The sequence below is a fragment of the Crocodylus siamensis genome, chromosome 11, assembly GCF_052110815.1.
Source record: "Crocodylus siamensis isolate JL-2025a chromosome 11, ASM5211081v1, whole genome shotgun sequence".
Taxonomy (NCBI): Eukaryota; Metazoa; Chordata; order Crocodylia; family Crocodylidae; genus Crocodylus; species Crocodylus siamensis.
Genome location: NC_143405.1, coordinates 28,758,738 through 28,782,910, shown reverse-complemented (window position 1 = coordinate 28,782,910; position 24,173 = coordinate 28,758,738). Strand labels below are relative to the sequence as shown.

Below are 24,173 nucleotides of genomic sequence, written 5' to 3'. Positions count from 1 at the left end.
CCTGGTCTCCATACAGACATTGGTTCCTGTGTCAGAAATTCTTTTTCAGGTGAAACCTTCCTCTCTGAAAGAAGATCTTTCTCCTGGATCTGGCATTTTTCCTGTGGGAGAAACTGCGTGAACACCTATATGTTCCCAGTCACCAGTGAAAAAGCAACATTTTTCCCTCTAGAAATGTAACGCCTGCCCATACTCTGAGACAGCAAACTTGCTGTGGAGGCAGACTTGGATGGAGGGGGCAAGAAAACTGCCTGCTGCTGTTTTTCTTTTCTGTTCAGAGAAACAGGTCAGAATTTTTTTCAAGTTTGATATTTTCTCTGGTACAATCAGTGCAAGCGCCGAAAACAGGTTATTGCTGGAGAGAGAAGCAGCAAGGAGAGGCGAAGAGAACATGCTGCTTAGGAGTAGGAGTTTGGTCAGGACACCGGCACCAATGCCTACTTTTGAGGCCATAACAATTATTTAGAATATTTATCCCATTTTTTGCTTACTAAGGAAACTTTGATACAGGTGAAATAACAACCAAGTGTTTCCTTATCTCCAGACCGAAGTTCACAGTGAGGGATCTTCCCACTTCCTGGAGGTTCCTGTAGACAAAGTAAAATTATATATATGCACACACACACAGGCACACATATTTAATAATATAACTATAATAATGTAAACTACATAACTCTACGTCGCCTATAAACATAGACATATACAGGGTTCCCTCACTTTATGCTGTACCTGCGTTCCTGAAAAACGGCACATAACTTGAATTTGCATAAAGAGAACCCACTTTACAATGTAACCAATAGGTATATGTTCCAAGACCTCGACTGTACTGACCCCTAGACCCATTTCTACCACTTTTACAAGACAATTTTGGTACTCACCAACAGCAGACAGTACGCACAAGCACAGGGTGGTGGTGAATGTTACCATAACGGGGATGGCAACTACAGAAACATGTGTTGCAGACAATGAGTGAGGAGCATAGATGCACACAGGCATGAACGGCACATGCCCCTGGCGGCTGGGGAGGGGGTACAGCTGTGCCGCTGGCACTAGGAGCATGGCAGTGGGAACCTAGCATTGGTAAGCAGGGAGCTCCTGCAGTCACCACTGGCATGGTCAGCAGCAGGGGGTGGAGGGTGGTGAGTGCTGACCGTGGGTCAGTGACCAGTCGCAGGTACCACCGCAGTGTCAGCAGCAGCCAGGGGCAATCATGGACTGCCCACAGATGCTGCCAGGACCACCACCGGTGGGGTGGCAAGCAGCAACTGCCTGCAGGCTCTGCTGACAGTGTCGGCAGCGCCTCTTTGCAGGGGGTGCACCGCCACATGCAGGGGGTGCACATGCACCTGTGTGCACCCCCTATGCATCACCCCTACACACAGGAGACTATATTTTGGTGTGCATCACTACCACAAAGTTACAGAGACAAGCAAACCTGCCTGTGTGAATGTCTGGCCTGGAAAACCATTCTTCTTTTCTCAGAACTGGGTTTCAATGACAATAATGTTAGAAAATCAAAGACTAAATCCTACTTCCTATTGTTCATGAGAGATACCTGTTAAAGTAAATGGAAATCTTCTCTGCATAAAACTAAACAGAATTTTGACCCATGTAATATCTTGCCATATGCTGCAGTTAAGAGGGACAGTACAAGTAATATTCTCTGCATAAGTCCTCAAAATAATGCTCAAATAAGACATGTAAACATGTCTTATTCATGAAAAACATCGTATGGACAGATGTATATTGTATGTACAGCTGTATATTGGATTTAAAGGTGGTTATATTTGGATTTAATGACCATGTCTACATGTGTACTTTAGTGCAGAGTAGATTAATTCGCTGAGGATTAAAGCATCACTGTCTACACATACAATGGTATTAGGCTGCAGTAAACGAATTAACACCACTATAAGAAAGTACTATTAGGGGCAGTACTATCTTGCAGCAGAGTACTTAACTGTGATTAAATACATGTGCAGACACTGATCATGGACATAAATTGCACCCAGACTCCTGCCTGCTGCCTAGCCACATAGCTCTGCACTTTCAGCATCCTCATGGCCCAGCCAGCCCCTCTGCTGCCCAATGCCACCACCCAGAGCCCACGGCAGGAGTGGCCTTGGCATAAACTGCTCTGCCCTGGCTCAAACTGCTGCTGTCCTGGACACGTATGTAGACTCTGAAACTCAGGCTCAGAAAGCTCTGGAGTTTATTGCTTCTAATTAATTGCATATGTAGATGCACCCAATGTGTGTCAACTGCTCCATGATAATTCTTTCTTATATTTGTTCCTATTTTGTGGTTAATGAAGGCTAACTATTTTAACTTAGTCCTCCACCTTTTCACTCAATATAATTTTTTGTAGGTCTGTACTGTGCTGTGTTGTGCTGGGCCTTGACAGAGCTACATAATTCAACCCTCAGCATCTCTTTGCAAGAGATCTGCCAAGTGCCATGAAATACACGCCTAGTGATGCTGAAAAGTCTTTCCCAACACACAATGATTGTGCAAGTACTACCAAAGCCCTTCTCATTTTTTGGGGGATGCTAGGCAATGTCTCAATGTGGAGAGACTATAATTACAGCTTAAATGGTTCCTTTGAGTTTGTTTTGTACCAAGGAACTAGGTAGGGAGGCTTTCTAGGATGGGAGGATGTGGGGGTGTGTAACAGGGAACTGTCTCCTGGCTACCATTACGAGTGGGACTCCAGGGGAAACCAAGGCTGAAGTGCCTGCAGGTCCCAGCCTCTGACAATCCTCAACTGTTTTCCCTCATATGGCCAGAGAGCTGGATACAAGTGGCCCCCCAGGGGCCCAGCAGACTCAAGTATGGGAGTTTTGCAGCCCCATAGCCCCAGAGTGGGGAAAGCACTGGCTCTGAGGAAGTGAGAGGTGCCTGTCTCTGCAGAGGCACAGAGGAGACTGGGAGCCATATAGACCTGGTCTGAGCCTGGGACAAACCTCAGGATTTGAGTACGCCAATGAAGAGTAGCTGACAGAAGAAGGCTGACCGAGCGACCCAACAGTGTCAAGCTTGAGACACAGGGCTAAGCTTCTATGACTTGGGCGTACCTGTGAGAGTCACTCTGAGAGACCTGAGTATTTAACTGGTGGGCTGGTAATGGGTGTTGCTGGTCAGAAAGATACTGCCCAGGAAGTCATGGGCATGCTACAGACAAGGGTGAGATGGACAAATTGATAGGTCTCACAAAGGGGACTGAATTGATTGAGAATGGACCCTAAGTTGAGGTGACTTAAGGGTTAAGTAATTGATGAGGGATCCTTGGGGTAATTGATGAAAAGCCCTAAATAAGGGGACCATGTTCTGGATTTGATTGAGGGCCTACATAAATGACAATGGGGCATAGTCAGAAAGATTGTGCCCTAAAGACCTTGTGGCTGGGGAAAGCCCAAGGCAGAGTTGAGCAACTGGCCGAGGCACTATTCAAGTGACTTGGATATGGTTGAAAGGTCATAGGTCCACCAAGCAGGTGTGGTAATGGCAGGGGATAGGGGAGGGGGAGCCTGGTGAAAAGGACCTGTCCCTTTTACTGAGAGGACACTGTTCCCTTTTGTTTCATTATTCAGCTTCCCTTTTGTCATAGCAGGGAGTACCCTGTTAACCTTTACTGGGGTCACAAAACCCTCAGGGACAAGACACAAGTGATAGACACACCCTTCAGGAGCAGAAACCTACCAGAAAAAAAGCAGGCAGCACAGTGTGGGGAATCCCTGGCACTGCAGTTACCTTGCTTTATCAGCTGGTGCTGGATCCAGGTTGGATGGCCCTGTGCCAGCTGAAGAGACCAGGAGACCAGGGAACACAGCTGGAGGAGAGCCAACCCTGACCAGAGGCTGCTCTGGCAGGGGCAAAGGGAGAAGAGTGGAGTTTGTTCTACCAATTTGAGGCTTGGTGGAGTCTTGCCACCGTGTGACCAGTTGCACAGCCCAGAGAAGCTGTCAGCATGGAGTGGTGCCGGGAGATGGTAGGTGCTCTGCTGGATTAAACAAGGTGATGAGCTGTGAGTCCATTCCATCGGGTGTGGGCCCCAATGGGTACATTGGATGGGAAAGTGATGGCCGGTAGGAAAAAGTTAAGGATTTGAGGGATCGGCCCTGATGGGCATAATGACAACCCACTGAACTGTGACGAAGAGGGACCATTTGGAGGAAAAAACAGACCAATTGTGAGGATGTCGCCATCTCACCATTCAATGACACTCAAATCTGATTAGACCATAAGACCAGGTTGGTGTAAAGATAGGGTGTAAGGGAGGTAGAGCCCCAAGAAACAATATGACACTCACAGGAGGAGGTGGGAACTATCAGGGATCCTCCCTTCTTATTTAAAGATCAAGACATGGTGGGTCAGATGGAGGGCATGCCCTGCTAATGCCAGACAGTCACGTCAAGCTGTCAGGCCTTAAGACCTGGCGCTCAGATGATTGTACCCCTAGACCTCAGTGGCAGACCCAAACAAGGCAAGACTGCCTACAACTTCATTTGTTTTCATGAAGGCATGGCAGGAAAGCATAAGAAAGCAGGCAGCAGCTTGTGTAAGGAGGGATGAGATGCATCACATTCATTGACAGGGTGTAAAAGTGAGAGGGGACCTCTGGCCTTTAGGCATATGGTTGTTCTGCACCAAAATACAAAAGACAAATTTGCTGTTTTCAGCCTTTCTCCATTTCCAAATTGCCACTTACTCTGTCTTAGCACAACCATATCTTTCTATTCACCCAATGCTGGCTAATCACCTGACATTCCTGTCCTGCTTCTGTTTGGCCCCTGATCATCCTTTCTGTACAGAGAAGCTCTGAATCAGTTCTCTGTCTCCACTGTTTTTGTCTATTTAGGTTTTAACATCATATCCACCATGGCAGTATTTGATCTTTTGCTGTAAAACACATGAACCACACCCTGTTCAAATGAGGAGTAAGGAATTTCTGCAAGTGTGGAGGCAGTTTAGCCTCTTGATGCTTGACAGGACTGCAATGGTCCCTTAGGCCTGCTAGGCCTAGAGAAGCCTTGACGTAAGTAGGCTAAGAGTGCATTCATGGAGTTATGCTATTGTATGATCTACTCCCTACAGAGAAACAGGTCTGCAGCTTGTTTTTATGCAAGAGTCTGATGATAAAAATGCTTGTTATGGATAAAAGGTTTTGTTGTGGCACATTACATCCATATCTGAAGCAAATGGCTCTTGGTACCAAGAAGTAGAGAAAAACAATGATAAAATGAAGACAAACCCTAAGTTGTTGAGGAAAAACAGAAAATTGGCCTAATTGGTGACTACATGACAAAAGCCCCTTTCCCCTTCACTTCTTTCTCTCCTCCTCCTCTTTTCCTTCCTGTGCCCTCCTCCCCTTCCCTTCCCCTGACCCCGACAATGTCTGAGAACTGAAGACATCTGATCTCCCTTCAAGGAACCAGAGCCCACTTTGAGATGCCTGGCCAGCACTTGATGTGTGTATTATTAGGACTGGTAATATACAATTACTTGCTTGCTAAGATTGTATTGTGCTAAGATTACTGAAACTGGTAAGAATATATCTATATGCATGCTTGGAGTTAATACTTTATAATCTCAATAAAACTAATTTATTAAAGAGATAACTGGGCTCTCATTTGGAGAGAGAAAGAGATAACTGGGCTCTCAACTGGAGAAACCTGAAGCATACTTTAAGGCAACATCAATCCTGCTCTTTATTCCCTGTAACAGGGGTCCTCTTGGGGCCCATTTTCCTTTTGCCCACCTACCTGTTTCTGGGCCAACCACCCACCTTCTATCCTACCATGCCTTGTTGTTAATTAATTAAGGATCTTAATTAGGTGGGAGGTTGCCCATTTCTTGCCCCAATGCCAGGGGGTGCTATCTGCAGCTCTGCTTCTCCCCTATACCACAGCCTATGCCTTGCAGATGGCATCCTAGTTGTTACTCTCACTGGCCCCCACACTGGGCCCCAGATTCCTCCAGTTAGGACCCCTCTTAGATCGCTCCATTTAGGTAGCCTACCCCACTCTCATTCAGGGCTGCCTAGCTCCCTAAAACTATTTTCCCCCTTGGGCGTGGTTCTCCTTGGACTTTTGGCCACACAGGCCCTGGCCTCACCTGCAAGGCCAATCAGAACCCCTGGCCCTCAGCTCTGGGCATCCCTCATGGTGGGCCCCTGGCCCTTTTGACCAGTCTGGTCCTGGGCCCAGCATTGACCAATCAAGGGTACTCTATGTCAGGCCTCTGAGCCTCTAGCCTCACTCTCTCTCTCTCTGCGGTCTGCCCTCTGGACCCTACTAGTGGGTGACCCACTTGGTTGTGGGAGCTGGGGTTATGGTGCCCCAACCCACCTTTCACAAAGGTGGTAACTGGCCTGGCATTTCCTGGGGGCTCCTGTGCCACTGAGAGCCCCACCAGGCCACCCACTCCTGGCAGGGTACAGTTTTAGGTCATGCTCAGGACCAGGAGCCTCCTGACCATTCCCTACAGCTCCTCCCTTACCTCCAGGACAATACAAGCAGCCCTGCAGCCAGGCAATGTTACTACCTCTCCTGCCAGCAGTGAAATGCCCTGCTTATATAAGCAGCCCTGAATCTAAAATGGCTGCCGCAATGAGGCATCTGCTGGCTGCTTGGCTTATGTCTTAAAGTGGCAGGCACCAACAGTGCCCTGCCACACTCCCCCTCTGTTTGGAAGGAGAACCAGAAAGCTCTAGTTCTTAAGGCAACACAGCTGCCTTGTGTATGGTACTTCTCAGTGATCAGCTTAAAGAAAGCAGTCTTAAATCTCTGCCAGATTAGTTGGTTTCATAACATAGCAATAGATTAGGACCAGGCTAAATGGACTCCAGAATACAAGCTCTAAGGCAGGGGTAGGCAAAATATGGCCTGTAGGCCAGATCCAGCCCATCAAGGAATTTTGTTCAGAATGCAGCCAGTCCCTCAGTCCTGCCTGGCCTAGAAGCAGGGGGCAGTCCAGGCCATCGTATATCTGGCTGATCCCACTGCTTGCGAGTGTGCAGTGGGGCTGAGGAGGCACAGCAGCCAGATACTTCCCAGCAGCCCTGGAAGCAGGGGCTCTTTCCAGCTGCCAGCACTGCTGGATCTGGCCCCAGCCCCACTGCCCAGGCACCCCAGTAAGTATGCCCTGCATACACTGCCGGGGGCAGGACCTGGGCAGGCAGGGTGCATAGCCGGGTGGATGTGATGGGGCCATGGGTATGGGAGGAGCGATGTTCAGGAGCTGGATAGGAGGATGAGTCTGGGATCATGGATTGGAAACTTGGGGTAGTAACTGGGCAGTGCCTGTGCCGAGGTCAGAGCAGAGATGCAATCCACTATCTGCACAGCTCTGCGATGGACACAGGCTCTGCAGCAAGGGGATGTGGCAAGTGGATTGCGGTTCTGCCCCGGGCCTGGCCCCATGCTGTTACTGCCCTAAGATCCTGGCCCCAGCCCTGGGCTCAGCTCCTTGCCCCCCCCATGGAACCATCCCATCTGCCTGGTGATGTGCCCTGCTTACGTGTCAGTCTCCAAGGCAGAGCCCTGATTTGCTCTCCATACATCCTTGCCTGCAGAACCCATGCCCATTGCAGGGCTGTGCAGACAGTGGATTATGGCTCTTCCCCAGCCCTGGCCCTGGTTCCAACCCTGGCCCTGGCTCCAGCCCCGGCCCTGGTCCCACACAGTCAGCATCCTGCAATCCCAGCCTTTGCCCCACTTGCCCATCCTGCTCCTGGATGACAGACCCTGCACTGCTACAGCCCCATCCTAGCCACCCAGTTGAGTAGATCCACTTAGGGAGTTTTGGTGAGGTGTTGTGTGGGGGTTGGGGTGGGGGAGGAGGGGGAGCAGCCCATGACAGCTCACCAAAGCTCCTTATGTGACCTGTAGGCCCAAATAATTGCCCACCCCTGCTCTAAAGAGACCCTAAAATGCAAATAAAGTGTGAAAAAAGAGGATTGAAGTGCTTTATTCCTCTCTTGATATATACTCATATGTCCTCAGTTCATCTTAACCCTCCTCTTTCTACCTGCTTTCTTTTTAACACATGGAAGTGAAAATGAGTAATTACTTAGATATTTGGATGAAATCAATGGATCAACTCTTGTAAACAAAACTGCTGTCCTTGAACAGTATAATTAATAAAATGAATCAGAGACTTACAGCCAGGATAGATCCAGGAGGGCACTTGATTCCCTTGTCACACTTGCCACACTTTGACTACGGCATAAGAAACAGGACAAATTATTCTTGAAAAGTTCTTTGAAAAATGTTATGCTCAAACATTTGTGTACAGTTACAACATGTTCAGCAAATCATGGTATAAAATCATTGTATAAAATGATGATCTAACAGGTTGACTCTCCTCAGCTAATCAGCCACAGCTGGGTCCAAGGCAGCTGCCCTATATAGCAGGCTTCTCTGACTAGCTATTGCCCTAGATTTAAGGACAGCCCAAGCAGCTGCAAGATTAACTTTATTTCTGAAACTGTTGCTTCGTTCTGCAGATCTCTTGCTCTAGTCTTATTTCCAGTTCTGGCCTTGGATTTTGCTCAGCCTTGTTCTTTGCTTCTGCCTTGGCCTGGTTACTGTTCCTATCTGGTTGCCATCAGGACCTCTGGCACTATATTGTTACCTTGATTAAGACTTCTGGATCTTGCACTTTGGGTGGGTTACTGACACAGACCTTCCAGTTTGTTACCTCTGGCTCACATTCTGACTCTGTTCTTTGGCTATTCCCCTGGTTCTACCTGCCTTACCAAACTTCCTACATAGGGACCTACCAAATTCATTGTGGGAGTAAGTTGCACAGTAGCTCCTTTAATCTTGAAGGTTCCCCTGTGTGCCCCCCACTTCTGATTGGTGGAGGGGCCCCACTTCTCACCGCTCGCTCCCCATCAGCAGGGAGGCAAAAAACACAATTTTAAATATGGCACTGTTTTTGCCACTCATTGCTGATTGGCCGAGGGACCCTGGCAGCCCTGCTGTATGTTGCTGATTGGCTGGGAGACAAAAACAGCACCATATTTAAAACTGCAGTTTTGATCTCCCCACTGATGAGGAGTAGAGGGAGGGGGCAGGAGACGCATGCAGTACAGCCTGTGGCTGCCCCTGCGGTGCTTCGCATGGAGCTGAGCGCTGCCCAGGGCAGGCCATGCCACGCTCCAGCCTGTGCCTGGAAGTAGCTGCTCATTGTGTTAGGTGGGTGAAATGGGTGGAAGGCAGCTGGAGCCAGAACCCTCCTCATGGGGCAGGAGCCACCCAGCTGAAACTCCCCCCGCAGCCTGGAGCAGCACAGCTGGAGGAGAAGCCACTTTTGGAGACAAGGGATGCGAACAGTATCCAGGTGGCTGCGGCCACACCAGGAGCAACTCTGCCGAAAGATGTTCACGCTGGCTGGGGCCAGGCTGGTGGGCACAGGCTAGAGCATGGCATGGGCTTTCCTGGGTGGGGCTCAGCTCCATGCAGAGCACCACAGAGGCAGCCACAGACCTCACTGCCTAGGCAAGCTCTGCTGCACCTGCTCCCTCCCCCTAGTCCTGATCAGAGTGGAGATGAAAATCACGGTTTTAAATATGGTGCTGTTTTTACCTCCTGGCCAGTCAGCAACAGACAGCAGGGCTGCCAGGGCCCCTCAGCTAATCAGCAGCAAGCAGCAAAAATGGCACCATATTTAAACCTGCAGTTTTTGCCTCCTTGCTGATCAGGAGCGAGCAGTGAGCAGAGGCGCCCCTCCATCAATTAGTGGTGGAGGGCACACAGGTTAAGATTAAAGGAGCACCCTATTCCTACATATTACCCCTAATGGAGGACAATAAATGAATCTATTCAGTTTACTGGCTCAGAATGATAAATGGAGTGAATCACAATCCAGTTATCTAAGTTCTGGTTATTGCAAAAGCCGCCAATATTTGGTATCGCTCCCTGTCTTATTTTTAACACCCAATTGTGTATACAAAATGCTGCTTTCAGAAATAGTATCTTTCTAATTTCAACCGGGATAGCCAGTCATAGATAACTTTAGTTATATTGTGTTTAAATTGGGCTAAGGGTTTTATGTAGGTGATTGCATGTTTTTGGGAGAGGGCAAGGAGACATGAATATTACAGTGTTCATCTATAACTCAAAACACAGGGCCTATTTCGGACAGATTGAGTCCCTACAACTCTACACTGGCAAAGGATGTGCAGGTGATTGCAGGGATCCTGGTTTTCTCTGATTAAAAATTGCAAATTCTCTGATTAAAACCTCCAAATCCATGATAAAAATTAAAGGCCTCCCACAGCCCGGTGCTGCTGGTGCCCCTCACTCCCCTCCACAGCCTCCTCAGCCCTCCTCCCACACAACAGCCCCCCAGACCCACACACACAGACACAGACATGTAGACAGAGATGCACACACATACACTGACACCCTCTCCAGCAGGTAAGTGTGTGTAGGGGGAAGGGACAGGGCAGGGTGGGGGAAAGGGAAGGTGCTGGGGGGTGCAGATCAAGAAGGGAGAGCAGCGTGCCACTGTGTCCACTCCCCAGAGCGGAGCTGGGGGGTGAGGGCAGGGGTGCCCCTCTGTGGGCTGCACACGTACCAGCCAGCCTGATGGACAGGTCACACACGGAGGCCGCCACAGCAACTCTGTCATTGCACCCTGCACCTGCCATCCTGTAGCTGGTTGTAAGGCTTTGCGTACAAGCGGTGTGGGTTGCATATGTGCCACCCAATTAGGGGGGGGAGAGAAAGGGGGCTCACATGCGGCGGCCACCACTGCACCACTGCTTATGTCCTGCAGCTGGCTGCATGGCTTCACTGCAGTGTGGGGTGGTGGTGGCTGCATGCTGGCCAGGAGGGGGGGCTTGCACACATTGGCTGCCACCGCTGCTGCTTCCTGTGGAGCTGTGCCCACACAGTGATGGCCACTGCACACGAACCCCCTGTCCATGGTCCTGGCTCTGCAGACAAGTGGCAGCGGCAGTGTGAGGTGGTGGCGGCCACTGTGTGCAAACCCCACCTGCCACCCTGCTGGCTTGCCACCACCATCACCATTCTGTACCACCACTGCCACTTGTCTAAGGAGCCATGCTTGCATACAGGGTGGGGGGGACTTGCACGTAGTGGCCACCACCACACCACCACTGCCACCCCACAGCTGGTCTCACAGCTCCATGGCAGCAGCAGTGGCATGGGGAGGTTTCACAGACAGCGGCTGATACCACGGGCATGGCTCCACAGACAAGTGGCAGCAGTGGTAACCACCATGTGTGAACCTCCCCTGCCCCCCACAGCCACCATCCCTTGCCACCACTGCTGAGCTGTGGCCAAGGAGCTGTGCAGCCAGCCATGGGGTGGCAGCAGCAGTGTGGTGGCAGCCACCACATGCAAGCCTCCCCCCACCGCCTTCCCTGGCCAGCCGGCTAGGTGGCACATGTGTGGCCCACATGTGGCAGCCATCACCGCACCACATGCCACTTGCCTGCAAAGCCGTGTGGCCAGCTGCAGGAAGGCAGTGCAGGGTGCGGTGGCTTCTAAGTGCGAAACCCCCATCAGGCCGGCTGGCATGTGTGTGGCCCACAGAGAGGCACCCCTGCCTCCACCCCCTGGCCCTACTCCTGGGAGCAGGCGGAGGTGGGGGGCAGGGAGGTGCTGTGGTGTGCCACTTGGAGCCAGCAGCACCCCCTGCTCCCTCAGCCTCCAGCCCTGCCCCACAACCCCCAAGTCCCACTTACCTCCAGGGCTCCAGGGGCAAAGGACAAAGGGTGAGCCTGAGCCTGAGCCCAGCCTTGGCTGACTCAGAGGCTCAGGCCCTGCCCTTCCCCGCTCTCCCTCCCACTCCGGGCAAGGCTGGGGGTTTCCCGCCCTTTCTGCAATCAGCTCTTGCATGCTGGAGCTCTGCTGGCTTGCAAGAGATCTTTGCTAAAGTGGAGAATCCACGGATTTCTCTGCTAAAAGGGAAATCTGCGTTTCCTCCAATAAAAACAGGGAATCTATGGTCTTCTCCATTTTTCCATGGGAAACGGAAAACCCGGATCCCTGGTGATCAGCAACTGTCACTATCAGACCCATAGTAACCATCTGAATTGCACAGAGCTAAAATAATATTAGATGGCACAGGACTCATTTATTCTACACCATGAAGTGACTGTAATGCTGAGGAGTATCTGTAAAGCTGTAATTATTTTTTATAAAGTTGAATACCTTTTGTACAGTTGTGGTATTGGCAGTGCAATGATTTTTCTGTATCTGGAGAACATGAGCAACCCCAATCAACATGCCATTCATTGTTTCAAAGATTTTACCATTCAGGAGGATATTATTTACAGATGTCTGCAAACAAAAAGAAAGACTCTTAAGAACAACAAGATAGATAAAATCTCTCCCATTGTCACACCTGAAAAGGCATATATTCTATGTATATGTGTGTGTATGTATGTATGCATGCACACACACCAAATATATATTAGTGACTTGCTCATCAAGAATGACGGGGGGACAGGTGGGATGGAGTGCCATGCGTCACCACCCTGCACTGCCACCGCCTTCCAGGAGTGGGGGGGAAGCTTGCACGCGGCGACCACCACTGCCATCCACCAGCCTGTGCTGCTGCTGCTCCACATCCAGCCGCATGCCACCTCCCCCCATCCACTCCACATCCAGCCCCGCACCCTCCCCGCAGTGCGACGTGGTAGGTGGCTGCCACTGCCCCATGCTGGTGCTGCTCCATGTCCAGCCATATGCCACTCCCCCCTACATCTGGCCCTGTAACACCCACCCCCTCCCCTGCATCCAGCCATCTGACTGTGGGTCTGTCTGTGCAGAGCACTCTGATTGGTTGTTTCAGTGAGCATTGTGATTGGCTGCTGAGACAACCAATCAGAATGCTCCAAGAGCATTATGGACAGACAGACAGACACACGGACACAGACAGACGGATTAAGTCCTTAAATATATAAACAATGCCAACTTTTCAGGTGTGAGAGTGAAGTGTACAACTTAGGTGGTGGTGTCCAAACTTTTGGTCCCATGGACTGGATGACAGGTCCTGGGTCAACCCAGGGGCTGGATCTGGTCCATGGGCCCAGTCCCTTCACACCAGCATGGTTGGGGCCTGATCCCTCTGCATGTAGCTTGGAAATTTGGTGACTGGGTAGCAGAGGCAGTGTTAAGGGCCACCACTCCCCCACTGCCAAATTTTAAGACCTGTGGGGGGGCCACATGAGCTATGTCATGGCTCTGTGAGTTGGACCTGAGAATATAATTTTTTATGGCACACTTCCTCCACTCTCATGGCACATCCTTTGGGAATCACTAAAATAAATACAAGGTGCTAAGAGGATAAATACAGCATTCTCCATGCCTTCCAGATGCATGTCTCAATGCTATGCAAAAACAAGAAAGACCCATTTATTAACAAATTACAAGTAAAGTAATTTTTGGAGTTCATTTATATCACAGTTGCTTCTTTAACATATGTCATGAGTGCATATAAAAGTGTTGGACTGCAGCATTTAAGAATAAATTTCTATAATTTTCCACAGCCAGGAAATGAGAAAGAACAATGAGGAGGAACAATCTTTAGAGGTGACAAGACAAATAAGACTTCCTGGCTTTGTTGTTCCCTTAGCCTCTGCTGAGGAAATAAAGATGGAGCGCAATTTCTATGTTGTTTTCTTGTGGTATGAATGTTTCTTACATGATTGAGACATAAGATAGACCTACCATCTCAATTCATGCAGGCCACTCACAGATGTCAAGCAATAATGTCTTTTGGTCATAAGCATTCTGAACTTGACTTGTACCAGGACAAATCATAGCATTTTTCTATTAATCCTATTATAGCCTTAGATTGTGACTGTTAAACAACATCTTAAAACAGCAAGAAATATTTCACCATCCTTACCTGCGTGCTGTTGTTATAAAACATTAGCCAGTAGGATATTCCCAACATCGTGCTCTTATGGACTCCACTTTTTAAGTCTCTAGACAAGAGCTTCTCTCCAAGTATTACATGATACTGCACAGTGTCGCTATCCTGAAATCCAGGAAACAAAAGGCCCATTATTGTTGTATAAAAATATAGTTTCATAGTTGGTAGGGTCAGAAGGGACCTGAGCAGATCATCAAGTCTGACCCCTTGCCATGGCAGGAAAGAGTACTGGGGTCAATCAACCCTGGCAAGGTGTCCATCCAGCCTCCTTTTAAAGACCCCGAGGGTAGAAGCCAGTACCACTTCTCTTGGAAGTTGGTTCCAGATCCTAGCTGTCCTGACCATGAAGTAGCGCCTCCTGATATCTAGCCTGAATCTCCCCTCTGCCAGCTTGTGACCATTATTCCTGGTCACTCCTGGGAGTGCTTGGGGGAACAGGGACTCCCCCAGTGCCTGCTGGTCCCCCCTGACTAGTTTGTAACAGGCCACTAGATCCCCCCTCAGCCTTCTCTTGTGGAGGCTGAACAGGTTCAGGTCCCATAGCCTCTCCTCGTACTGCCTGCCCTGCTGCCCCCTGATCATGCGAGTGGCCCTCCTCTGGACCCTCTCCATGCTGTCCACATCCCTCTTGAAGTGCGGCGCCCAGAACTGGACACAATACTCCAGCTACGGCCTGACCAATGTCGCATAGAGGGGGAGGATCACCTCCTTGGACCTGGTTGAGATGCATCTGTGGATGTATGACAAGGTGTGGTTGGCCTTCCTAACTGCGTCCCCACACTGTCGGCCCATGTTCATTTTGGCATCAATAATGACTCCAAGATCCTTTTCTGCCTCTGCACTGACGAGAAGGGAGTTCCCCAGCCTGTAGGTATGGTGCTGGTTCTTCCTCCCCAGGTGCATCACCTTTCAGTTCTCAGTGTTGAAACCCATCCTATTCTCATCTGCCCACCCCTGTAACCTGTCCAGGTCTGATTACAGCCTATTCCTCCCTTCTAGCATGCCACTTCTCCCCACATCTTAGTGTCATCTGTGAATTTAAATAGGGTGGTTTTTACCCCCTTGTCCAAGTTGCTGATGAAGATGTTGAACAGTGTGGGCCTGAGGACCGAGCCCTGGGGAACCCCACTGCCCACATCCCTCCAGGTCAAAAATGACCCATCCACCACCACCCTTTGGGTACAGCCCTCCAGCCAGTTAGTGACACATCTGACTGTGTAGGTATCAATGCCACAGTCCCCTAGTTTTTTAATGAGAATGGGGTGAGAGACAGTGTCAAAGGCCTTCCTAAAGTCCAGAAAGACTGTGTCCACCGCAACACCTGTGTCCAAGGATTTTGTGACCTGGTTGTAGAAGGCCACCAGGTTGGTTTGATAGGATCTGCCTCTAATGAACCCGTGTTGGTTGCTCCTAAGCCTAATCTCCCCTGCTGGCCCCTCTCGGACATGTGCCAGGATAATTCTCTCAAAAAGCTTACCCAGGACTGAGGTAAAACTGACTGGCCTATAATTTCCTGGGTCCTCCTTCCTCCCTTTTTTGAAAATGGGAACCACATTGGCCCTTTTCCAGTCCTCTGGCACCACACTAGAGCACCACGAGTGCTCATAGTCCCGCAATGACCTCTGCTAATTCCCTCAGCACTCTGGGATGGAGATCGTTAGGACCAGCTGATTTAAATACGTCCAGTCCCTCCAGAAGTTTCCTGACTAGGTCCTCACTAACCCTAGGCCTAGGTGTCCCTACCCTGGGTAGCTTGAGGTAAGTACATGGCAGGTAGTGCTTTTAATTACCTCTGGCTATAGTCAATAATCAACTAAGCCTAATAATTCTGTAAAACTGCATAAAGCCACAGAGGTGTTGGAAGCTCTTTTAAAGGCTGGGACAACTGAAAAATCATGATCACTGTTGATGAATTGAAAAATTGTTTTCTCTCTGCATGCAAACCTAATTTTCATTTTATGTATGGAGTCCATATACTGAAGCTAACAAACTCTACAGAGCAGTGGTTATCTAAAGTTCAGCTTCTGATATATTTGCAAATCCCAAGGACATCCTTCCTCTCACTTCTTCATGACACGGTTCTTTCCTGCCATGCTCCATCCTGTCAAATTCTTCTTCCACTCCTCAGCTTTTTCTGTTACAGTTCCCTTTCTCCCTGATCAAAAACTCTCTAGCTGCAGCTCTTGAATTCCAGAGATTCATGCTTAGCCACTAATCAAAACTGTTCTACTGTAATCACATTTTACTAAACATTACTTACTTGAGATTTGATTTTGTCATTTGAGATTTGGGTTTGTCATCTGTGGTTTAGATACAACACAGTGATACTGTAAATCAGAGCTGTTTATCTTGAGGCCTGAAGATTCCCACCCAGCCCCTGTTGTCTGCATCACTCCAGCTGCTACTGCCTCTGGGTCTCTGAGTTCTCCCTCCCTCCTGCAGCTTCTGCTTCCTGCCCCTACAACTGAGAGTGACATGGGGTGGCATAATCTATTGGGTCAAAGGGGCCCACAATTCAGGGAGTGGGGGGTTGGTGCCTCTGCACAGTGGGGTGGTGCCTGAGTAGCATGGCACAGCTGCTTACGAATTGGACAGCCCAACAACAATATATGAAACTATGAAACTATATAAACCACAATCTTACCAATTGTGTAATGTTGGCAGCATGGCAATATTCTTCAATTGAATTATTTCCTGGGACAAAAATTGTGTATTTTTCAGCAGACTCAATTTGCTCAATCAACTGGTATTGCTGAAAGGTTCAAAACAGTAATATCAGTTTTTTTAACAAAGGATAGATGAACAATGGCTATCATTTATGAAGGTAGAGATTTCAGGCAAGAATTTGAAGGTAAATGCTTTTAAATTGGATAAGAGGAAATATGCCTTTCATTAGAGTCTTATAAAATAGTATTTATCTACCACCAGATAGTTTTGTTTGATTTGGCTCTTCTTGACGTATTTTCACTGAACACTTCTAAACTTTCTACCCCATTATCATCTCTACTATATATGCTACCATTTTGGTGAGAGAGAGAGTATGTATGTGTCTATAGGGGTAGGGACAGAAGTTACACATGTGATTAGAAACTGGTTTAAACCTGTAACAGAACAGAAGTTCAGTGCACTTAAATCACTTGCAAAATGGTCAAAAGTGGTTTAAGATAAACCTGGTTGGATGTAGTATCAGACTTAATTGATTTAAGTCAAACCATTTTATAGAACTTCTATCCCAGATCCCCTCCCAGTTCAGGCTAATTCACAGTCCCCCAAAATCCCAGGGTGCTTTGTAGTCCTGGGCTGTGCAACCAGCAGAGCAGGTCCTGTCCTGTGCCTCTGGTCCCTTGGCAGAGCACTGGCTGGCTGAGGAGGGGGTGGGAGGAGGGGATGCTCCTCACCCAGCACTGGACCACCAGCCTGGGGGTGGGGGAGAAGTCTACAATGGGGCTTGACTCCATCCACCTGGAGCTGGGAACTGGGCTGGAGTCCCCCAGCCATGCCCCCTCCTCAGCCTTTGAGCTGGCTGAGGAGAGGCTGGGGATGGAAATCCAGCTCTCTGGCCTGGCACTGGACCCCCATCCAGGTGCAGCCTGGCATGGGGGAGGCAGAGGAGGAAGCCCACAGTGGAGGCTTGACTTTCCCCCATCTGAAGTCAGGAGCCAGGAGCTGGGATGGAGTCCTGCAGCCATGCCCTCTCCTCAGCCAGCTCTGGGTGGGTGAAGTCAAACCCTCCCATCCCTCCACCCTGGGCTGCACCCGACTGAAGGTCCAGCACTGGCCTGGGGGGGTGGGTTCCCCCTCAGACCCTCTCCTCGGCTGGCTTGAAACCAGCCTGACTCCTGGCTCCCAGTGGGTGGAGCCAAGCCCCCACTGAGGCTTTCACTCCCTCCCCACCAAGCCAGGCAGCACCTGGCTGAGGGTCCAGTGCCAAGCTAGATGGGTGGGTTTCCCCTACCCTAAAGTCTAATATCAAGCCTGGTAATAGGGGGGGAACCACTCTCTGCACCAGAGGCTGGACTTGGGGGACCCTGGCAGGGGTGGGGAATCCCCTTTGAGGTTGGGGGACCTGGCCAATCCCTGGCTAGAGGGACTATTTCCCCCTGTTGGGGGACCACAAGGGTTTAGGGAGGTGTTCTGGGCAACCAATCTAGGATGAGCCTTGTTCTGCTGTATTCAGGTGCATTGGCAGTGGCTGGCAGGCTGGAAGGCATGCTCTGTTCCCCTGTCCCCCTCTTTCCCCATCCCCCACCTGCTGGTATGGGCCACTGCAGGGCTCTGACTGCCTCTCTGGTTTCAGAAGTGAACATGAGTTCACTTGCTTATCGCTTCAATCTACACAGTTTAGAAAAACCTGCAAAAATTGAATCAATTCAGCCTTGGGCTTTTTGACTCTCTGTATTTAGTCATTATTTAGCTGATGTTGGCGACCAGCAAGGACAGCTAGAGACCCTCTGGGTAAAAATTCGTGGGGAATTCGGCACAGGGGACACAACGGTGGGAGTCTACTACAGACCTCCCACTCAAAGTCCTGAGCTTGACCAGGAGTTCGCCCGGGAACTGACTGAGGCCGCTTGCTCCAGGACCTTGGTTGTCATGGGTGACTTCAATTACCCGGACATCTTGTGGGAAGATTACTCAGCTAAATCTGAGCGGGCGCAAAGCTTTCTCTCGTGCATGGATGACCTCTACCTGACTCAAGAAGTCTATGGGCCAACGAGAGGCAAAGCGCTGCTTCACCTGGTACTGGCTACAGGGGACGACCTAATCGGCGACCTAGTGATTGATGGGAAGTTGGGTGACAGCGACCACGAGCTGATCACCTTCACCATCCGCCGTAAAGCTGGCAAGTCATTCAGCAACACAGAAGTCCTTGACTTCAGAAAAGCCAACTTTGACAAGCTCAAGAGGCTAGTCAGTCAGGCCCTCAGGGACCATGACCCCAGGGAGTTGGGAGTTCAAGAAGAGTGGTTGCTTCTCAAGGAAGCAATCCTCAGTGCACAAGCTAAATCTATTCCAACACGGAGGAAAGGCAGCAAGAAGGCACAGCAGCCCCCCTGGCTCTCCAGAGACCTAGCGGACCTACTGTGGCTAAAAAGGAAAGCCTACAAAGGATGGAGGACGGGATTCACCTCCAAGGAGGATTACTCCACGCTGATTCGGTCCTGCAGGGAGCAAACCAGGAAAGCCAAGGCTGCAACTGAACTCCAACTAGCTTCAGGCATCAAGGACAACAAAAAGTCCTTTTTCAGATATGTGGGGAGCCGGAGGAAAAGTAAGGGCAATGTTGGACCCCTGCTAAACCAGATGGGGCAACTGACAACTGACGCCCAGGAAAAAGCCAACCTATTAAATAGGTACTTCACGTCAGTCTTTCATCAGTCACACGGGATGCCCATGCCTGCTATGGGACAGGGAAATCTGGGTGAGGGAGATCCCCTGCTTTCCATAAATGCTGACCTCGTGAAGGAACACCTTGAGAAGCTGGATACCTTCAAGTCAGCTGGCCCTGACAACCTGCACCCCAGGGTACTCAAGGAGCTGGCGAGCATCATAGCCCAGCCCCTGGCACGGATCTTTGAAAAGTCCTGGCGCTCTGGTGTAGTGCCCAAAGACTGGAAGAAGGCCAATGTGGTGCCGATCTTCAAGAAAGGGAGGAGAGTGGATCCGGCTAACTACAGGCCCATTAGCCTGACTTCTATCCTGGGGAAGATCTTAGAAAAGTTTATTAAGGAGGCCATCCTTGAGGGACTGGCCCAGGCTAACATTCTAAGGGATAGCCAGCATGGGTTTGTTGCGGGTAGGTCTTGTTTGACCAATCTCATTTCCTTCTATGACCAGGTGACCTATCACCTGGACAAGGGAGAAGAGATTGATGTCATATATCTTGACTTCAAAAAAGCTTTTGATCTGTTATCCCATGATCACCTCTTGGCCAAACTGCCCAGTTGTGGCTTTGGCCCCACCATGATCTGCTGGCTGGGAAATTGGCTTCGTGGTCGGACCCAGAGGGTTGTGATTGATGGCAGTCACTCATCGTGGTGCCCTGTGACCAGTGGGGTCCCTCAAGGCTCTGTCCTGGGACCCATACTGTTCAACATCTTCATTAATGATATGGACATTGGAGTCAGGAGTGGACTGGCCAAGTTCGCCGATGACACCAAACTTTGGGGCAAAGCATCCACATCAGAAGATAGGCGGGTGATCCAGGCTGACCTGGACAAGCTCAGCAAATGGGCAGACGAGAACCTGATGGTGTTTAACACCAAAAAATGCAAGGTTCTCCACCTTGGGAGGAAAAACCTGCAGCACCCTTATAGGCTCGGCAGTGCTACGTTGGTTAGCACTACAGAAGAAAAAGACCTGGGGGTCATCATTGACCACAAGATGAACATGAGCCTGCAATGCGATGCTGCGGCTAGTAAAGGGACCAAAATGCTGGCTTGCATCCATAGATGCTTCTCGAGCAAATCCTGGGACGTCATTCTCCCCTTGTACTCAGCCTTTGTGAGGCCGCAGCTGGAGTACTGCGTCCAGTTTTGGGCTCCACAATTCAAAAAGGATGTGGAGAAGCTTGAGAGAGTCCAGAGGAGAGCCACGCGCATGATCAGAGGTCAGGAAAACAGATCTTACGATGACAGGCTGAGAGCCATGGGACTCTTTAGCCTGGAAAAGCGTAGGCTCAGGGGTGATCTGATGGCCACCTATAAGTTTATCGGGGTGACCACCAGGATCTGGGGGAACGTCTGTTCACCAGAGCGCCCCAAGGGATGACGAGGTCAAACGGTCATAAACTCCTGCAAGACCGTTTCAGGCTGGACATAAGGAAGAATTTCTTTACTGTCCGAGCCCCCAAGGTCTGGAACAGTCTGCCAGCGGAGGTGGTTCAAGCACCTACATTGAACACCTTCAAGAGTAAATTGGATGCTTATCTTGCTGGGATCCTATGACCCCAGCTGACTTCCTGCCCTTTGGGCAGGGGGCTGGACTCGATGATCTCCCGAGGTCCCTTCCAGCCCTAATGTCTATGAAATCTATGAAATTATATACATTCTTAATGTGCTTACTTCAATAATTTTCCAGAATTAAATTAACATCCCATAAATAATCTCATAAATGTCTCATAAAAATCAGAATAATTTCATTAAAAAATTATCACTGAAAAAATGTTTTTTTAACTAAAATAATGAGTTTGTTAAGTTTTTCTTGTTCCATTTTTGTGGGAGGCTTACAAGACTTTCAATAATCAGTCTTATTTCCAAAGCACAGCTCAGGAGCATTATAAACATTAGTATGACTTCCCTGGCTTATCTTGCAAGGTTAATCCTACAGTTAGGTTAGTTCATCTCCTTATAAAGATGCTTTCAACAATAAATATTTTACAGAATTCAAAATAATTGCTTACCACTAACAACTCCTTGAATGTACTAAATGAAGGAATCATATCAAGTTGTTTCTGGAGCCTTGGGGGGCTTGGTGGGATACTTCCTAAAGGAGGTAACAAAACCTGAAAAAGATGAAGCGAAGTTTGGCCATGGGTCAGTGACTGCTTGGGGAAAGGATATTTTAATCTTTAACTACTTTGAATGGAATAAACTATATAGTACTTAGCATGGTTTTGCTCCCAGTATGAACTAGCCTTTACTCCAGGTTTTCAAAAACCAAATACTAATTTTCTTCTACCTTTTGGGGATTGTATTTTCAATTTTAAGTGCTTGTGCTTGAAAGCTATGCAGAATGGAATGGATCTTGGAATATCCAGATATGTCCCTATCTAATCCTTCTACTTGGATTGTATTTGTCTATTCACTCACTACTGTAAACAACAGAAAGCAAATATATTATAGCAACATGGCCGTGTGGTTGTAGACACTATTGTTGATTTACCTTATTTATGACGTAAATAATGCCATTAATGCTAGGTATGTCAGCTACTATAGTTCTTGCATTCTGAAAGGTTATGTCCTGAAAAATAAACAGAGGAAAACATGAGAACAATATCATGGATTCTTGACCAGGTTGTAACAGAATGTGTCCAAGGCACAATAGCACAAACTTTATGGAATTGTCTCTGCATGCATGGGCTGTATTATTTAATTTTTTTCCTCTTTGGACATGCCTACATGAGACATTTTACTGTGCAGTACACTAACCTACTGGACAGTAAAGCATCACGTCTACACATGCATGGCATTTACTGTGCAGTAAATTAGGCTACCATGCACTTGGCTACTACCTGTAGGTAGTAGATAAACCACACAGTAGCTACTGTGCAGTCCAGAACATGTAGATGCTGACCAAGAGCAATTTTGCTCCCTGTCAACCCAGGCAGCAGGGGACCACCACTACCTGGCTAAGCCTACATGTGGTGGGAGCTGCTGGTGGGGGGGCAGCTGTCTTCTGGCCCTGTGCACATTGGGATGGGTCCCACGCCCACAGGGCTGAGAGATAGCTGCCTCTGCAGCTGACACAGCTCTCCTGGCCTTGTGTGCATCGTGACTAGCCCCTATGCCCCCTTCCAGCCCTTGGGCTGGCACCCAAGGTAGCCTGAATCTCCCCCTGGCTGCTGCACACATGTAGACACATTCCCAGGCACAGTTTACTGTACCTTATATCAGCTTTTCTCAACCTGTTGGTCACGATCCAAAAGTGGGTCGCAAGAATATATGAAAGGGTTGCAAACAAAGTTTAAAAATGGATTATCCTTTAAAGAAGAAAAATGTGGGAAACAGTGGCTTTTCCCTTGCAGGCTGGCAGAATTCCAGCCTGCAAGGAGCTGCTTGGGGTCCCCCATGGTCCACACACATCCCGCCCTTCCCCACATGCTGCCCCCCACCCATCAATGTTTACAAATGGGTTCTGGTACAAAAAAGGTTGAGAAATACTGCTTTATATTACTGAACCGTAGCCTTACTTCTCATTAGTTGTATGTGTAGACACCTTCTCTATATATGTTACTTAAAAGGTCCTTACATTATTGCTCCTTATCTCCCATCGCATTTGTGGATTAAGGGTGGGTAATTCCTGACCATCATATTTTTTCAACTGCTCTGAGGTAAAGGAACCTTGGAGAAAGTGAGACCTGAAGGTGACAAGTACACATAAAGAAGAATTTAGAATTTGCTTTAAAACAGCAGAGAGATACATTTGAGGTAGGCTGGATTATCGTTGCAACCATTTAATAATGGCTTATCACCTTATCTTGCTGTCCACACTTATGAACCAAGACCTCTAAGTATTGATGTGAGCAGCAAATATTTTTGCAGATGGTATCATGTATTGAAACAACTAAATTGCTGGGAAGGACAAAAATAACCTGAGGAGGGGTATTGTGGTACTCTGAAGTTTGTCTGTATCCCTCCCAATTACACAGTTGATCCAGTGAAAGATATCCACAAAACTACTTGGTTCTCACATTTTTCCTGAGCCATCCGGGCTGCAATATCAACCAAACACTACCTAAATATTGATAGCATTACATGTTTGAAACCAGTCAGTATTCTGATGACAACTTGCAGTATGTAAAGCCCTCTGTTGCTTGAACTCAGGTGAAAATATTATAGATGGCTCAGTTACTAGAGAATGGTAGCGCTAGGTGTTTCACTATGTAGATATTATATAAAATCCATTTCTGCACAGTGTCCCCTACAGACGCTGCAGACAGATATTAGTGTCCATACATATTACTGCCAGTTGGCTCCCCTTCAGTTCCCTATTCTTTCCACAATAGAAAGTCCATTGAGACTCCGGAGTCTGTATTTTAAGCCCCTAACTCATATTTCACATAAGACATGATTAACCAGTTAATCAAGTCTTACTTAAGTAGCAACCCAGCCACATGCTAATGCAATTAGTGTCATGATAAAACAAGAAATAAACCACAAAGTTAGTACACAAAATAGTGTTAAGAACCAAGGATCCTGGTTTTCTCTGGTAATCCCCCCCCCCACAAATTCTCTGATAAAAATGCAAATTCCCTGACACATAAACCTAAATCTATGATTAAAATGAAATGTCACTGTATATATATATATATATACACACACACATATACACACACACACACACACACACATACATATATATATAGGTATCAATTGAACACAGTGTTTTATTGATATATTTACAATTTTAAAGCAATTTGTAAGCCTACCAGTGCCTCAACCACTATAATAAAATACATTCTAAATACCTATAGATTTTGGTATTTGATTTTGGGTTTTTTATCATGGAAAATCAGTGTTCCCCCCTGCCCCCTT

The 24,173-nt window shown here is 48.4% G+C and overlaps 1 protein-coding gene across 1 annotated transcript in view; it reads right to left on the bottom strand.

Annotated features, from left to right (window-relative positions):
- Positions 1 to 24,173, bottom strand: part of STAB1 (stabilin 1) — a 217,488-nt gene that overhangs the window by 98,800 nt on the left and 94,515 nt on the right. Inside the window, exons 30-37 of the mRNA XM_090022768.1 lie at positions 22,888 to 22,996; positions 21,802 to 21,879; positions 21,320 to 21,421; positions 16,562 to 16,669; positions 13,891 to 14,022; positions 12,189 to 12,317; positions 8,163 to 8,219; positions 492 to 587 (exon numbers count right to left, since the gene is read on the bottom strand). Coding sequence (XP_089878894.1) covers positions 492 to 587; positions 8,163 to 8,219; positions 12,189 to 12,317; positions 13,891 to 14,022; positions 16,562 to 16,669; positions 21,320 to 21,421; positions 21,802 to 21,879; positions 22,888 to 22,996 — 811 coding nt within the window. The remainder of the gene's footprint in view (positions 1 to 491; positions 588 to 8,162; positions 8,220 to 12,188; positions 12,318 to 13,890; positions 14,023 to 16,561; positions 16,670 to 21,319; positions 21,422 to 21,801; positions 21,880 to 22,887; positions 22,997 to 24,173) is intronic.